The sequence below is a fragment of the Mobula hypostoma genome, chromosome 13 (assembly GCF_963921235.1).
Source record: "Mobula hypostoma chromosome 13, sMobHyp1.1, whole genome shotgun sequence".
Classification (NCBI taxonomy): Eukaryota; Metazoa; Chordata; class Chondrichthyes; order Myliobatiformes; family Myliobatidae; genus Mobula; species Mobula hypostoma.
The window spans coordinates 96,929,158-96,946,848 of NC_086109.1; the positions used below are offsets into that span (position 1 = coordinate 96,929,158).

Sequence of the window (17,691 nt, forward strand, 5' to 3'; positions counted from 1 at the left end):
GGAGTGAGTGCCATTGCTATTCCAAGGGAAAAGGGGCCGGGCAATCTCAAAGGTCTTGAAGTCACCTGGACAGATGGACTACATACCAGAGTCCTGAGAGAGGTTGCTGAAAAGATAACAGATGCATTGAACAGATGCATCACTTGATTCTGGAATGGTCCTGGAGGACTGGAAAATTGTAAATGTCACTCCACTCTTTAAGAAGGGAGGAAGGCAAAAGAAAGGAAATTATAGGCTAATTAGCCTAACCTCAGTGGTTGGGAAGTATTGCAGTCTATTATTAAGGATGAGGTTTCGAGGTACTTGATAAAATAAGTCAAAATCAACATGGTTTCTATGAAGGGAAATCTTGCCTGACAAATCTGTTAGAATTCTTCAAGGAAACAGCAAGCAGGGTGGACAAAGGAGAGGCAGTGGATGCCATTCACTTGGATTTTCAGAAGGCATTTGATAAGGTGCCACACATGAGACTGCTTAACAAAATAAAATTTGATGATGTTTCAGGAAAGATATTGGCATGGATAGTGGGATGGCTGACAGGCAGGAGGCAGTGAGTGGGAATGAAAGGGGCCTTTTCTGGTTGGCTCAGGGGTCAGTATTGGGACCGCTACTTTACACATTGTTTGTCAATGATTGAGATAATGGAATTGATGGCTTTGTGACAAAGTTTTCGGATCATACGAAGATAGGAGAAGGGGTAGGTAGTGCTGAGGAAGCAATGTGATTGGAAGAACGGGCAAAAAAGTGGCAGATGGAATACAGTGTTGGGAAATGTATGATAATGAACTTTGGTAAAAGGAACAATAGTGCAGACTATTATCTAAATGGGGAGAAAATTCAAACATCAGATTTGCAAAGGGACTTGGGAGTCCTTGTGCAAGACTCCCAGAAGGTTAATTTACAGGTTGAGTCTGTGGTAAAGAAGGCGAATGCAATGTTTACATTTATTTCAAGGGGAATACTGTAGAATATAAAAGCAAGGAGATAATGCTGAGCCTTTATAAGACACTAGTTAAACTGCACTTGGAGTATTGTCAATAATTTTGGTCCCCATATCTCAGAACGGATGTCTTGGCATTGGAGAGAGTCCAGAGGAGGTTCATGAGGGTGATTCTGGTAATGAAGGGGTTAATATGAGGAGCATTTGGCAGCTTTGGGCCTGTACTCACTGGAATTTAGAAGAATGTGGTGGGAATCCCATTGAAACCTACCGAGTGTTGAAAGGACAAGATACAGTGGATGTGGAGAGGATGTTTCCTGTGGTGGGGTATCCAGAACTAGAGGGCGCAGCCTCAAAAATTGAGGGGTGGTCCTTGAGAATGGAGGTAAAGAGGACTTTTTTTTTTAGCTAGAGAGTAGTGGATCTGTGGAATGCTGTGCTGCAGACTGCGGTGGAGGCCAAATCTGTGTGTATATTTAAAGTCGGAAGTTGATTGTTTCCTAATCGGTCAGGGCATCAAAGGATCTGGCGAGAAAGCAGGTGTACGGGGTTGAGTGGGGTCTGAGATCAGCTATGATGGAGCACACTTGATGGGCTGAATGGCCTAATCAGCTCCTATGTCTTGTGTTATCGGAGTGGATGGGAAATGGTTACAGTTTCACCCTGTTGTTAGTTACACTGTAGTTACAGTTTCACCGTGGTAACGGTTGGTGACAGGAAGCTGGGAGCGGTTTGGTGTGTTCGGTGTCGCTGCCTGCCGCTCGCCAGCGGACTCCGCAGAGTTTCTCTGCGTCACCGGGTCCGAGGGGGAACTGTTTGCGGGTCGCTGCCAGAGGTCAGTCAGTGTTGGTTGTTTTTACAACCCTCCCCTCATTCCATAACCCACTCACTCGCGGCCGGAAACATTCCCAGCTCCGAGCGTGAGCGCTCAGTCCGCTCGGCCGCCCGGACTGTCACCCCCGACACCGGACAGAGTGAGGAGTGAGGCGGGCCTACCCCAGCTGTGTGGGTCCGGGGCCGCAGAGACCCGGTTCGATTCCGCCCCCGCCGTCTCCCGTCTCCCCTCTGCCCCCTCTCCGCTCGCCCAGCGGCCGCCATACCGCCGTGTGTTCTGCGTTTTGTGGCCGAGCCGCTAAACCGACTGCCGGGAGCGCGGGAGAATAAGCGGACCGGTGGCCGGGGAGAGGGACTGGATATCCCCCTCGGTGGTGGGAGACCGGATCTCTCCACTTCGGTCTCGCCCGCAGCCACGGCTCCTTCCCGCCTCTGTTTTCATGGCCCTGGCGCTCGGAAACTCCTGTCGCCAAATTCGCTGCCGGACTCACAAGTTACTAACGCCTACTAATTGGTGACTGGAAAGAATAAACTATCTCCAATCCGATCTATAATCCCATAAAATATAGGGAGCAGAAGTAGGCCATTCGGCCCATCGTCTGCTCTGTCATTTAATTGTGGGCTGATCCAATTCTTCCAGTCATCCACACTCCCCTGCCTTCTCCCCATGCCCTTTGATGCCCTGGCTAATCAAGAACCTATCTATCTCTGCCTTAAATGCACCCAATGATTGGCCTCCACAGCCACTCGTGGCAACAAATTCCACAGATTTACCACCCTCTGACTAAAGTAATTTCTCCGCATCTCAGTTCTAAAAGGACGTCCTTCAATCCTGAAGTCATGCCCTCTTGTCCTAGAATCCCCTACCATGGGAAATAACTTTGCCACATCTAATCTGTTCAGACCCTCTAACATTCAGAATGTTTCTATGAGATCTCCCCCTCATTCTCCTGAACTCCAGGGAATACAGCCCAAGAGCTGCCAGACATCCCTCATATAGTAACCCTTTCATTCCTGGAATCATTCTTACGAATCTTCTCTGAACCCTCTCCAATGTCAGTATATCCTTTCCAAAATAAGGAGCCGAAAACTGCACACAATACTCCAAGTGTGGTCTCACGAGTGGCTTATAGAGCCTCAACATCACATCCCTGCTCTTATATACCTCTAGAAATGAATGCCAACATTGTATTTGCCTTTTTCACAACCAACTCAGCCTGGAGGTTAACCTTAGGGTATCCTGCACAAGGACTCCCAAGTCCCTTTGCATCTCCGCATTTTGAATTATCTCCTCATCTAAATAATAGTCTGGCTGTTTATTTCTTCCACCAAAGTACATGACCATACACTTTCCAACATTGTATTTCATTTGCCACTTCTTTGCCCATTCCCCTAAACTATCTAAGTCTCTCTGCAGGCTCGCTGTTTCCTCAACACTACCCGCTCCTCCACCTATCTTTGTATCATCGGCAAATTTAGCCGCAAATCCATTAATCCCATCGTCCAAATCATTGACATACATCATAAAAAGCAGCGGTCCCAACACCAACCCCTGTGGAACTCCACTGGTAACTGGCAGCCAGCCAGGATAGGATCCCTTTATTCCCACTCTCTGTTTTCTGCCGACCAGCCAATGCTCCACCCATGCTAGTAACTTCCCTGTAATTGCATGGGCTCTTATCTTGCTAAGCAGCCTCATATGCAGCACCTTGTCAAAGGCCTTCTGAAAATCCAAGTACACCACATCCACTGCATCTCCTTTGTCTATCCTACTTGTAATTTCCTCAAAGAACTACAGTAGGTTTGTCAGGAAGGATTTTCCTTTCAGGAAACCATGTTGGCTTTGGCCCATCTTGTCACGTGCCTCCAGGTATTGCGTAATCTCATCCCTAACAGTCGATTCCAGCAACTTCCCAACCACTGATGTCAGGCTAACAGGTCTATAGTTTCCTTTCTGCTGCCTCCCACCTTCTTAAATAGCAGAGTAACATTTGCAATTTTCCAGTCATCCGGTACAATGCCAGAATCTATCGATTTTTGAAAGATCATCAGTAATGCCTCTGCAATCTCTCCAGCTACTTCCTTCAGAACCTGAGGGTGCATTCCATCAGGTTTAGGAGATTTATCTGCCGTCAGGCCATTAAATTTCCTGAGCACCTTCTCAGTGGTAATTTACACTGCACAAACTTTACTTCCCTGACACTCTTGAATGTCTGGTATACTGCAGATGTCTTCCACTGTGAAGACTGATGCAAAATATACATTCAGTTCCTCTGCTATCTCTGCATCTCTCATTACAGCATCTCCAGCGTCACTTTGTATTGGTCCTATATCTACCCTCAACTCTCTTTTACCCCTCATTTACTTAAAGAAGCCTCTTCGTATCTTCTTTGATATTAGTCACCAGCTTCCTTTCATAATTCATCTTTTCCTTCCTAATGACCTTCTTAGTTTCTTTCTGCAATTTTTTAAAAGCTACCCAATCCTCTATCTTCCCACTAGCTCCGGCTTCCTTGTATGGCCTCTCTTTTGCTTTTACTTTGGCTCTGACTTCACTTGTCAGCCACAGTAGTGTCCTTCTTCCCTTTAAAAATTTCTTCTTATTTGGAATATCTCTGTCTTGCACTTCCCTCATTTTTTCACAAACTCCAGCTGTTACTGCTCTGCTGGCCTTCCTGCTAGTGTCCCTTTCCAGTCAACTTTGCCAGTTCCCCTCTCATGCTATTGTAATTTCCTTTATTCCACTGAAATACTGACACATTGGAACTTAGTTTCTCCTCAAATTTCAATGTGAACTGGATCATATTGTGATCACTGTTCCCTAAGTAACCTCGAATGCACGCAGCATAAGAAATAAAATGGACAATCTTGAAATTCAGCTACGGATTGGCAAGTATGACGTAATGGTATTCTCTGAAACCATTAAGGTTCCACTGTACGTTAAGCTCTCTTATTACCTCCGGATCATTGCACAACATCCAGTCCAGCACAGCCGATCCCCTAGTTGGCTCAACAACAAGCTGTTCTAAAAAGCCATCCCTTAGACAGTCTACAAATTCTCTCTTGAGGTCCAGTACTGGCCTGGTTTTCCCAATCCACTTTCATGTTGAAATCCCCAACGATTATCATGACATTGCCTTTCTGACACGACTTTTCTATCTCCTGCTGTAATTTGTAATCCACATCCCAGCTGCTGTTTGGAGGCCTGTATACAACTGTCATTAGGGTCCTTTTACCCTTGCCATTTCTTAACTCACCCCATAGAGACTCTACACCCTCCGATCTCTTTCTAATGATTTAATATTATTTCTTATACACAGAGTCACACCACCCCCTCTGCCTACTAACCTATCTTTCTGATACACCGTATATCCTTGAATGTTCAGCTCCCAATGGCAGCCATCCTTTAGCCAAGTTTCAGAGATGGCCACGTCAGAATTGCCAATCTGTAGCTGAGTTTCAAGGTTGTCCATTTTATTTCTTATGCTGTGTGCATTCAAATATAACATTTTCAGTCCAGTATTTGTTGCATTCTGTTTTAACTGGACCACGCCTCTATTGTCCTGTAACTCATCCCACTGGCTGTGATTAAGCCTTATCTCCTGCCTGTCCTTTCTATCATTTCGGTTGCACGCTATCTTTGATTTATTTCTGTTTTCCCCTTCCTCAGCCCCATCCCCCTGCCAAATTACTTTAAACCCTCCCTAACAGCTGAATTAAATGTGCCTGTTAGGATATTGGACCCCTTTGGGTCCAGGTGTAACCCATCCTTTTTGTACAGGTCGTACCTCCCCCAGAAGAGGCCCCGATGATCCAGCAACCCTACACCAGTCTCTCAGCCACACATTAATATGCCTGATCAGTCTATTCTCGTGCTTGTTAGCACATGGCACAGGCAGCAATCCTGAGATTACTACCCTGGAGGTCCTGCTTCTCAGCTTCCTACCCAACTCCCTGACTTCTCTCTTCAGGACCTCCTCCCTTTTTCTACCCATGTCATTGGTACCAACATGTAGCAAGATTTCTGTCTGTTCACCCTCTCCCTTCAGAATACTCTGCACCCGATCCGAGACATCCCGTACCCTGGCACCTGGGAGGAAACACACCATGTGGGTATCTCTAACAGGCTGACAGAATCTCCTGTCTGTTCCCCTCACAATGGAATCCCTAATGACTACTACATTCCTCATTTTCCTCTTTCCCTGCTGCACCACGGAACCAGGCTCAGTGCCAGAGACCCGATCGCCGTGATCGTCCTCTGTCAGGTCACCCCCCCCCCCCCAAGAGCATCCAATATGAGATGACGATTACTGAGGGGGATGGTCACAGGGGTGCTTTCTACTATCTGTGCTCTTCCCTTCCCTGACCGTCACCCACTTATCTAACTCCTGCAGCCTCGGGGTGACTAACTCCCTGTAGCTCCTATCCATCTCCTGCTCACCTTCCCTAATAAGCTGTAGGTCATCGAACCGCAGCTCCAAATCCCCAATGAGGTCTCTCAGGAGCTGCATCTCGGAGCACCTGGTTCAGATGTGGCCATCTGGGAGACTGGAAGATTCCCAGGATTCCCACATCTGACACCCAGAGCAAAGTACTAACCCTACAGACATGCTCTCTATTCCTCCAAAAAAATGCAAGGGGAAAAAAAATGAAGTCCACCTAGCCACCTACCTCACCGAAGCCCGAATGAGCCAAAGCCCCACCACTCTGCCCCAGACCACTCCGTTGATGACCGTTCTGTCGATGACCGCTCCACGAGGCAGTGTCTCCCTTTTATGCCTGAACCTTCCCAGCTCTCCAACTGAAAGTCCATACCCATCAGACTGGACAAACAACCAATGTGCAAAAGACAACAAACTGTGCAAAGACAAAGGAAAGAAAGAGAAAAGAAATACTAATAATAAATAAATAATGAGAAGATGAGATGAAGAATCATTGAATTTGACTCCCTAGGTTGTGGGAACAGTTCAGGGAAGTTGAATGAAGTTATCCCCACTAGTTCAGGAGCCTGAGGTGTTCCAATCCAGTGAATATACTCTCTACCAGACATCTACAGAAGTTTATTGAAGTTTTTGATGTCATGCTGAATCTTAACAAACTTCTGAAAAAAAGTAGAGGCACTGCCGTGCTTTTTTAATAATTGCACTTAAGGAACTTGGGACAGCTCCACTGACCCAACTGGCCCAACCATAATCACAAACAACAGGAATTCTGCAGATGCTGGAAATTCAAGCAACACACATAAAAGTTGCTGGTGAACGCAGCAGGCCAGGCAGCATCTCTAGGAAGAGGTGCAGTCGACGTTTCAGGCCGAGACCCTTCGTCAGGACTAACTGAACTCTTCCTTCAGTTAGTCCTGAATCTCCTCCTATCATTTTGGATCTCCCCCTCCCCCTCCAACTTTCAAATCCCTTACTCACTCTTCCTTCAGTTAGTCCTGACGAAGGGTCTCGGCCTGAAACGTCGACTGCACCTCTTCCTAGAGATGCTGCCTGGCCTGCTGCGTTCACCAGCAACTTTGATGTGCCTAACCATAATCACTACAGTTTAGTGACACTTTGATGACTTTGCACTGCAATGCACTTTTTTGTTCTAATTGTGTTCTGTCTTGTAGTAATTGTGCATAATTCATGCCTTTTTGGTGAATGCTGTTTATCTGATGCTCTGTGCTGCAAGTTTGTCATTGCACCTGTACAGACATAGCAAACTCATAGAACGTAGGACACTACAGCACAGTACAGGCCCTTCAGCCCATCATATTGTGCTGGTCTTTTACACCGCTCCATGATCAAACATGCATCCACCACTCTCTATATAAAATACTTAATTCTGACCTTCCCCCAAACTTTCCTCCAGTCAGCTGAAAATTATCCCCGTTGTATTAGCCATTTGCACCCTGTGTGGAACTGCATCATTGCACAACACCCGATCCAGCACAGCCAGACCCCTAGTGGGCTCAACAACAAACTCTTCTAAAAAACCATCCCACAAATTCTCTCTCGAGGTCCAGTACTGTCCTGGTTTCCCAATCCACTTTCATGTTGAAATCCCCAACGATTATCATGACATTGTCTTTCTGACACGCCTTTTCTATCTCCTGCTGTAATTTGTACTCCACATCCCAGCTGCTGTTTGGAGGCCTGTATACAACTGCCAGTAGGGTCATTTTACCCTTGCCATTTCTTAACTCACCCCATAGAGACTCTACACCCTCCGATTCTATGTCATCCCTTTCCAATGATTTAATATTATTTCTTATACACAGAGCCACACCACCCACTCTGCCTACTAACCTATCTTTCCGATACACCGTATTATCCTTGGACGTTCAGCTCCCAATCACAGCCATCCTTTAGCCAAGTTTCAGAGATGGTCACAATGTCATATTTGCCAATCTGTAGCTGAATTTCAAGGTCATTCATTTTATTCCTTATGCTGCGTGCATTCAAATACAACACACTCAGACAAGTATTTGTTCTTTCTGTTTTATCTGCACCACACCCCTGTAACTCATGCCACTGGCTGTGATTAAGCCTCATCTCCTGCCTGTTCTTTCTATCATCTCTGTTGCACACTATCTTTGATTTATTTCTGTTTTCACCTTTCCTCAGCCCCATCACTCTAGTTCCCATCCCCCTGCCAAATTAGTTTAAACCCTCCCTAACAGCTCTATTAAATGTGCCCGCTAGGATATTGGACCCCTTTGGGTTCAGGTGTAACCTGTCCTTCTTGTACAGGTCATACCTCCCCAGAAGAGGCCCCAGTGATCCAGGAATCTGAAGCCCTGCCCCCTACACCAGTCTCTCAGCCACACATTAATATGCCTGATCATGCTAGCACTAGCTAGCACGTGGCACAGGCAGCAATCCTGAGATTAATACCCAAGAGATCCTGCCTTTCAGCTTCCTACCCAACTCCCTGAATTTTCTCTTCAGGACCTCCTCCTTCTTTCTACCTATGTAATTGGTACCAACGTGTAGCAAGATTTCAGGCTGTTCACCTTCTCTCTTCAGAATACCCTGCACCTGATCTGAGACATCCTGTACCCTGGCACCTGGGAGGCAACACACCATGCGGGTATCTCTATCATTTGACAGAACCTCCTGTCTGTTCCCCTCACTATGGAATCCCCTATGACTACCGCATTCCTCATCTCCCATCAATTACACAGAATATCGTTCAGCTTTTCAGTTTAACCTCTATGTGCATTTTCCAATCCTCCACCTCCTTTCATAGTCAGCGTCACACTGGATGGAAACAGGCACTTCAGCTGGCCATAAAAACTAGAGCAGTACAACACAGGAACAGGGCATTTGGCCCACAGTGTTGTGCCAAACTCGTTAAATTAGACCATAAGACATAGGAGCAGAATTAGTCCATTTGGCCCATCAAGTCTGCTCCGCCATTTAATCATGTCTGATCCTTTCTCTCCTTCCTCTGCCCCACTCCCCAGCCTTCTCCCCGTAACCTTTGATGCTGTGTCCAATCAAAAACCTGTCGATCTCTTTCTGAAATACGGAGCTTGGGAGCCGAGGTGGTATGTCGAATTACCGGGCGAACGAGTGGTCTTTGGGGTACTGCAAGTCTGTGTCTTTATTGATGCTCTGATGCACGCTCGAGCGCTCGGTGGGGGCGCCGGTGCTGGTTTTGCTGGTGGGGGGGGAGCAGAGAGGTTTGTTGCTGCTGGGGGAGCTGGGGGTGGGGACTTTGTGGTTTCAACATTTAACTGTCATTCATTCTTTGGGGCACTCCTCTGTTTTCATGGATGTTTGCAAAGAAAATGAATTTCAGGATGTATTTTGTATATATTCCTCTGACATTAAATCTACCTGTTGAATACAACCTGGCCTCCAGAGCTGCCTGAGGTAACAAATTCCACAAATTCACCAACCTCTGGCTAAAGAAATTTCTCAAAATCTGTTTTAAATGAACGCCCCTCTATCCTGAGGCTGTGCTGGCTTGTCCTAGACTCCCCCACCATGGGAAACATCTTTCCACATCTACTCTGTCTCGGCCTTTCAACGTTCAGAAGGTTTCAATGAGAACCCCCTCATCCTTTTGATTTCCAGCTAATGCAAACCCAGAGCCAACAAATGTTCCTTGTATGATAACCCTTTCATTCCCAGAATCATCCTTGTGAACCTCCTCTGAACCCTCTCCAACGCCAGCACACCTCTTCTCAGATGAGGGGCCCAAAACTGTTCACAATACTCAAGGTGAGGCCTCACCAGTGCCTTATAAATCCTCAGTATCACATCCCTGCTCTTGTATTCTAGACCTTTTGAAATTATTGCTAAATTACTTATCAAATGGCTAATTAAACTAATCACTTCTGTCTTCACAATGTCCATATCCTTCCATTTTCTTCACATTCATGTACTGATCTAAATATTTCTGAAAAGGCCTGAATGTATTTGCCTTGACTACTGCCCCAGGCAGCAATTTCCAGATATCCACGAACATCATGTCCCCCATGAACCTATGTCCTCTCACCTTCAATGCATGCCTTCTGATATTAGACATTTCAATCCTGGTAAACAACTGTGACACGTAATGTTGTAAACCTCCATCAGATCGTTAGGAAGGTTCAATCGTTAGGCATTCATATCGAAGTGGTAAAATGGATTCAGCAGTGGCTGGATGGGAGACGCCAGAGAGTAGTGGTGGATAACTGTGTGTCAGATTGGAGGATGGTGTGTAGCGGGATCTGTACTAGGTCCAATGTTGTTTGTAATATATATTAATGATCTGGATGACGGGGTGGTAAATTGGATTAGTAAGTACGCAGATGATACTAAGATAGGTGGTGTTGTGGATGATGAGGTAGTTTTTTCAAAACTTGCAGAGAGATTTAGAAGAGTGGGCTGAAAGATGGCAGATGGAGTTTAATGCAGAAAAATGTGAGGTGCTACATTTTGGTAGAACTAATCAAAATAGGACATACATGGTAAATGGTAGGGCATTAAAGAATGCTTTAGAACAGAGGGATTTAGGAATAACAGTGTATAGTTCCCTGAAGATGGAATCTCATGTGGATAGGGTGGTGAAGAAAGCTTTTGGTATGCTGGCCTTTATAAATCAGAGCATTGAGTATAGGAGTTGGGATGTAATGCTGAATTTGTATAAGGCATTGGTAAGGCCAAATCTGGAGTATTGTGTACAGTTCTGGTCACTGAATTATAGGAAAGATGTCAATAAAATTGAGAGAGTACAGAGGAGGTTTACTAAAATGTTGCCTGGGTTTCATTTCCTAAGTTACAGAGAAAGGTTGAATAAGTTAGGCCTTTATTCTTTGGAGCGTAGAAGGTTGAGGGGGGACTTGATAGAGGTGTTTAAAATTATGAGGGGAATAGATAGAGTTGACGTGGTTAGACTTTTTCCATTGAGAGTGGGAAAGATTCAAACAAGAGGACATGGGTTGAGAGTTAGAGGACAAAAGTTTAGGGGTAACATGAGGGGGAACTTCTTTACTCAGAGAGTGGTGGCTGTGTGGAACGAGCTTCCAGCAGAAGTGGTTGAGGCAGGTTCGATGTTGTCGTTTAAAGTTAAATTGGATAGATATATGGACAGGAAAGGAATGGAGGGTTATGGGCTGAGTGCAGGTCGGTGGGACTAGGATAGGGTAAGAGTTCGGCACGGACTAGAAGGGCCGAGATGGCCTGTTTCCGTGCTGTAATTGTTATATGGTTATATACCTTCCCACAGCCTCCGGCATTCCAGAGAAAACTACCCAAGTTTCTGCAGCCTTTCGTTATAGACCTGAACCTGGCAGATCCCCTAAACCTGGCACCATCAAATTCCACCCCACCGTGACCACACTGACCATCAAATCTCCTGACCACCAAACCTCCACCCCACCGTGACCGCACTGACCACCAAACCTCCAACCCACCGTGACCGCACTGACCATCAAACCTCCACCCCACCGTGACCGCACTGACCACCAAACCTCCAACCCACCGTGACCGCACTAACCACCAAACCTCCAACCCACCGTGACCGCACTGACCATCAACCCTCCATCCCACAGTGACCGCACTGACCACCAAACCTCCAACCCACCGTGACCGCACTGACCACCAAACCTCCACCCCACCGTGACCGCACTGACCACCAAACCTCCAACCCACCGTGACCGCACTGACCACCAAACCTCCAACCCACCGTGACCGCACTGACCATCAAACCTCCAACCCACCGTGACCGCACTGACCACCAAACCTCCAACCCACCGTGACCGCACTGACCACCAAACCTCAACCCACCGTGACCGCACTGACCACCAAACCTCCAACCCACCGTGACCGCACTGACCACCAAACCTCCACCCCACCGTGACCGCACTGACCACCAAACCTCCATCCCACCGTGACCGCACTGACCATCAACCCTCCATCCCACCGTGACCGCACTGACCATCAACCCTCCATCCCACTGTGACCGCACTGACCATCAACCCTCCATCCCACCGTGACCGCACTGACCACCAAACCTCCACCCCACCGTAACCGCACTGACCATCAACCCTCCATCCCACCGTGACCGCACTGACCACCAAACCCCAACCCACCGTGACCGCACTGACCATCAAACCTCAACCCACCGTGACCGCACTGACCACCAAACCTCCATCCCACCGTGACCGCACTGACCACCAAACCTCCAACCCACCGTGACCGCACTGACCACCAAACCTCAACCCACCGTGACCGCACTGACCATCAACCCTCCATCCCACCGTGACCACACTGACCATCAAACCTCCAACCCACCGTGACCGCACTGACCACCAAACCTCCAACCCACCGTGACCGCACTGACCACCAAACCTCCATCCCACCGTGACCGCACTGACCATCAACCCTCCATCCCACCCGTGACCACACTGACCACCAAACCTCCACCCCACCGTGACCGCACTGACCACCAAACCTCCATCCCACCGTGACCACACTGACCACCAAACCTCCAACCCACCGTGACCGCACTGACCACCAAACCTCAACCCACCGTGACCGCACTGACCATCAACCCTCCATCCCACCGTGACCACACTGACCATCAAACCTCCAACCCACCGTGACCGCACTGACCACCAAACCTCCAACCCACCGTGACCGCACTGACCACCAAACCTCCATCCCACCGTGACCGCACTGACCATCAACCCTCCATCCCACCGTGACCACACTGACCACCAAACCTCCAACTCACCGTGACCGCACTGACCATCAACCCTCCATCCCACCATGACAGCACTGACCACCAAACCTCCAACCCACCGTGACCGCACTGACCACCAAACCACCATCCCACCATGACAGCACTGACCATCAACCCTCCATCCCACGGTGACCACACTGACCATCAAACCTTCCCCCCACCACTGCAGCTACCCTTGTCTCGAACCCCCCACCAGACCAACCAGTTAGAACGCAGTGTAAGTACATCTGTAGTAATTTGCAAGAGTCTTTGTGTTCGCAGCCTGTGTTCTCGGTGGCATTGATGTTGGGTATAAACAGAAGCCCTTTGTGTCCCTTCCCCACAGGAACATGACTGCCATTCACCGAGCTTCACTGTTGTGTGGACATGGGCTCCAGTCCTTGCATGTGGGACTTCAGCCACTGCACACATCGACAGCTTGCGTCTCCAATGGCTACTACGATGTCCTGGTGCTCGGCGGTGGGACAGGCGGTATCACCATGAGTGCACGGATGAAGAGGAAGTTTGGAGCTGGAAAAGTCGCAGTTGTCGAGCCGAATGAAGTAAGACTGCTGTGTACCTGTCATGCAGCTGATACACAAGCGAAACTGTGATGGGGAAGCTTTTGGTTTGGTGTTGATAATCTTCAAAATTAATTCCTTTCTCTGCCATAGCTCAATGTTTGACAGAAAGTCACACTCCCCTGAAAATTCTGAGACCAACCGTCATCTCATAAAAACTAGGAGCAGGAGTCAGCTATTCGGCCCATCGAGCCTGCTTCACCAGTCAATGAGAACATGGCTAGTCTGGCCATGGACTCATCTCCACCTACCTGCCTTTTCCCCACAGCCCTTAATTCCTCTGGTACTCTGTCTCACTGTGCCTTAAAGATATTTAATGAGGTAGCCTCTACTATTTCCCCCAGAAGAGAATGATACAGATTCACCACTCTCTGGGAAAAGCAGTTCTCATTTCTGTCCTAAATCTTTCCCCAAAGTCTTTGTGAAATGTCTCCTAGTCCTAGTCTCATTTACCAGTGGAACAACATTTTTGCTTCTATCTTATCATAATTTCATGATTTTATGTTTCTATAAAATCCCTTTTCATCCTTCTGAATTCCAGTGAGTATAGTGCCAGGCGACTCCACCTCTCTTTATAAGCTAACCCCCCTCATCTCCGGAATCAACCTAGTGAACATCCTCTGCACCACCTCCAAAGCTGGTATATCTTTCCTCAAGTAAGGAGATCAGTATGCAGTACTCCAGGTGCAGCCGGTATCCTATACCGGGGACCCCACCTTGTTTGCACCGCGGACCGGTTTAATATTGACAATATTCTAGTGGACCGGCCGATGGGGTGGGGTGTTCAAATTCAACAGTGCGCAACAGGGAAAGAGGAAAGGTGCAGCTGACTCATATCGTTTCATATCACCAAATCATATTGTTTCCTCACAGCCCGGTGGTTGGGGACCACTGTCCTATACAGATGCAGAATAACTTCCCTGCTCTTAACTTCAATCCCCCTAACAGAGAAAGGCAACATTCCACTTGCCTTCTTCATAACCTGCTTCACCTGCAAACCAACCTTTTTGCAATTTGATGCACAAATATTCCCAAGTCCCTCTGCACAACATGCTGTAATCTTTCAACATTTAAATAATAATCTGCTCTTGTTTTTACCGAAGTTGTACCCCATCTGCCAGACCCACGTCCACTCACTTAACCTGTCTATATCTCCCTGTAGACGCTCCGCATCCTTTGCAAAATTGGCTTTTCCACTCAATTTAGTGTCACCACCAAACCTACATACGTTACACCTAGTCCCTTCTCCTATATCTTTAATAATATATATGGTGGCCCCAGCACGGAACGAATGCGAACACACGCAAACGCGTACAGTCTTATTGCCTGTTGTCCATTTGACAGTAGTTGCAGTGCAGGTTGTTGAGGAGCTGCTGTGAAGGTTTCACCCGCTGACTGTGTCCTTGCAGAATCATTACTACCAGCCCATGTGGACTCTGGTAGGGGCCGGAGCAAAGGCTCTGAGGGCATCGGGACGTCCCACAGCCAGCATCATCCCTTCGGGGGTCACGTGGATCAAGTCCAGAGTTCAGGAACTGCATCCAGACAAGAGTCTTGTTCGTACCGACGATGGGAAAGAGGTGAGAGATGCGGGAGTGTGAGCGAGAGGGGCTCAGGCTGGCGAGCTTCGGGGTGATGGCAGTGGGCAGGTGCTGGGGATGGGTGGCAGGTGGAGCGGGTGGTGAGGAAGGGTTCGGGCTGGAATCTGTGAGTGGGTCGTGAGATCTGCTTTCCATCTGCATGTTGACCCAACATCAGGAGTTGGGAGTGCTCTGCTCACTTACGGAGAGCAGCATGACATGTTACGGCTTGGGACATTAGTGTGCAGAGTTCATCTGTGGGGAGGGAGCTCGTACATCCTTCCTGTGACCATGTGGGTTTCTCCCACTGTCCAAAGACGTGCCGGTTGGAGGTTAATTGGTCGTTGTTGATTATCCCGGGATTTGGCAAGGGTCAAATGGGTGGGTGGCTGGGTGGAGAGGCTTGTTGGCTGGGAAGAGCCTGTTCTGCACTGTATCGCTAAGCAAAGGCCTGTTCTCCTTCAGCTCACCTACAGGTACCTGATCGTTGCCCTGGGACTGCAGCTCCGGTACGACAAGGTAGGTGTCCCTTCTGTGTTACCACGGCAACCTTCCACGGAGACCGGATTGATCTGGGACGTAGGCACGAATGCCGGGCTGCTGGGATCGGGGCCACGGGGACAGTGGTCGGCAGAAATCCCAGCTCCTTTCCTTGCGTCGGCCTTTAGCGGGAAAGTGAAGCAGGTGGTCACTGAGAGACGGGGATGTAAACAGGTCAGTCTCAGCTCCTCTCGTCTCAGAGGGACCAAAGGCAGAGGAGACACTTCGCACGGGTTTATGTGACCAGGGGAACAGTGGGTCACTGCTGTTCTGTCCGGATCCGGTGCTCTGGCAGTGAGAGTCCAGTCCGTGTGCTGTGGGAGGAAGAGATGCCTCACTGGTGCCATGCTCCCAACAGCTGGAGACAGAGTAAGCGTCTGTTTACTGTCCACGGGCCGGGCCCGGGCCCACACCCACAGACCAAATTATTGACCACTGATCCGTGAACACGGGAAATCTAATTCTCTCGGTAACCCTCCGGCACATCTCCCTGCAGCTCTACTCTGCCCTCCCTCCGCTCTGTCCTCCCATTCCAGAACCTTCCTAGCCCTTGCTGCCAAACCCTCCTCTCATCCCTCTTTGCCACAGGTCTCCCTCATCCCTTCCACTTCCCCTTCCCAGATCTACCCTCCCCCACCCATCCTGGTGCTCAGCTACCTCTCCAGTTGCTGTCTCCTCCTCTGCCCCCTCCCCCCAGCCTTTCCGCACTTCCAGCACCTCTTCTCCCCCCACCCCTCCCATTCCCAGAGACTGCCTGCCTACTAAACCTCGGTGTGAGTGTCAGCCACTCCTTGTGGTCAGGGGGTTTGGATTGGGTGAGGAAAGCAGGTGGACGGTCGAAGTGGGGGGTGGGGGGGTGGGCAGCTCTTTGCTGGGATGGGGTTCGGCTGGAGGAGAGGTTTTCTGAGCTGAAAGGTGGTAGGATCTGTCTACAACTTTGCAGTATACTTTGTCCTCAGATTAAGGGGCTTCCGGAAGGATTTAACAGCCCAAAAATTGGTTCCAATTACTCGGTGGACTATGTCGAGAAGACCTGGAAAGCGTTACAGGACTTTGAGGAGGGAAATGCCATCTTCACCTTCCCCAACACTCCAGTCAAGTGTGCTGGTGCTCCACAGAAGATCATGTATCTGTCTGAGCATTACTTCCGCAAGGTGAGGGACAGGCTGTGCTCACCGCTGCTGCTGTGGGCTGACAATGTCCCCCCTGCGCCGCGGTTCGGTTCTGTCAGTGAGTGAGGTTGGAATCGCTGCTGACCCGTACCCAGCCCGAGGCCCCTGGGTTACCAGACCACCATCGGGCCACACGTTGGGTGTGAACTATTGGCCGGAAGATCTGCCCCCCCCACCCCGGCTTTCTCCACGTGATGAGAATACTTCAGAGCCTGAGTCTGCTCTACCTCCATCCGCGCACCCCAGCAGCGTCCTCCAGGCCGACAGGCCGTCAGACATAGGGGAGGGTTAGAGGCCATTCAGCCCATCGTTCGGGTTGTCAGGCCGTCAGACATAGGGGAGGGTTAGGCCATTCAGCCCATCATTTGGGTTGTCAGGCCATCAGACATAGGGGAGGGTTAGGCCATTCAGCCCATCGTTTGGGCTGTCAGGCCGTCAGACATAGGGGAGGGTTAGAGACCATTCAGCCCATCGTTCGGGTTGTCGGGCCGTCAGACATAGGGGAGGGTTAGAGACCATTCAGCCCATCGTTCGGGTTGTCGGGCCGTCAGACATAGGGGAGGGTTAGAGGCCATTCAGCCCATCGTTCGGGTTGTCAGGCCGTCAGACATAGGGGAGGGTTAGAGGCCATTCCGCCCATCGTTGCCTCAGTAAACTCCCCAGTTTTGATGCTTTTTATACCCTTGGAGATCAGGCAGGGATCAGCTTCTTATCCAAGGGCCACCCCCCCCACCCACCCACAATGTCCCACCCCCTCAGTATGGCAGCAGAACCCAGCTCTGACCTGGTGCTGCAACTCTGAATGATGATAAGACCATGAAACATCAGAACAGAATTAGTCC

At 49.0% G+C, this 17,691-nt stretch overlaps 1 protein-coding gene across 3 annotated transcripts in view; it reads left to right on the forward strand.

Annotated features, from left to right (window-relative positions):
• Window positions 1-1,621: 1,621 nt before the first annotated feature.
• The window catches only part of sqor (sulfide quinone oxidoreductase), a 29,028-nt gene continuing 12,958 nt past the window's right edge, over window positions 1,622-17,691 (forward strand). The window contains exons 1-6 of one of the 3 annotated variants that reach the window (XM_063066562.1): window positions 1,663-1,775; window positions 9,228-9,348; window positions 13,323-13,539; window positions 14,967-15,137; window positions 15,603-15,656; window positions 16,637-16,831. In XM_063066562.1, coding sequence (XP_062922632.1) covers window positions 9,314-9,348; window positions 13,323-13,539; window positions 14,967-15,137; window positions 15,603-15,656; window positions 16,637-16,831 — 672 coding nt within the window. In that variant the 5' untranslated portion in view covers window positions 1,663-1,775; window positions 9,228-9,313. Of the gene's footprint in view, window positions 1,776-9,227; window positions 9,349-13,322; window positions 13,540-14,966; window positions 15,138-15,602; window positions 15,657-16,636; window positions 16,832-17,691 lie in introns of all 3 variants that reach the window. The other 2 variants (XM_063066565.1, XM_063066563.1) reach the window with 2 other exon arrangements.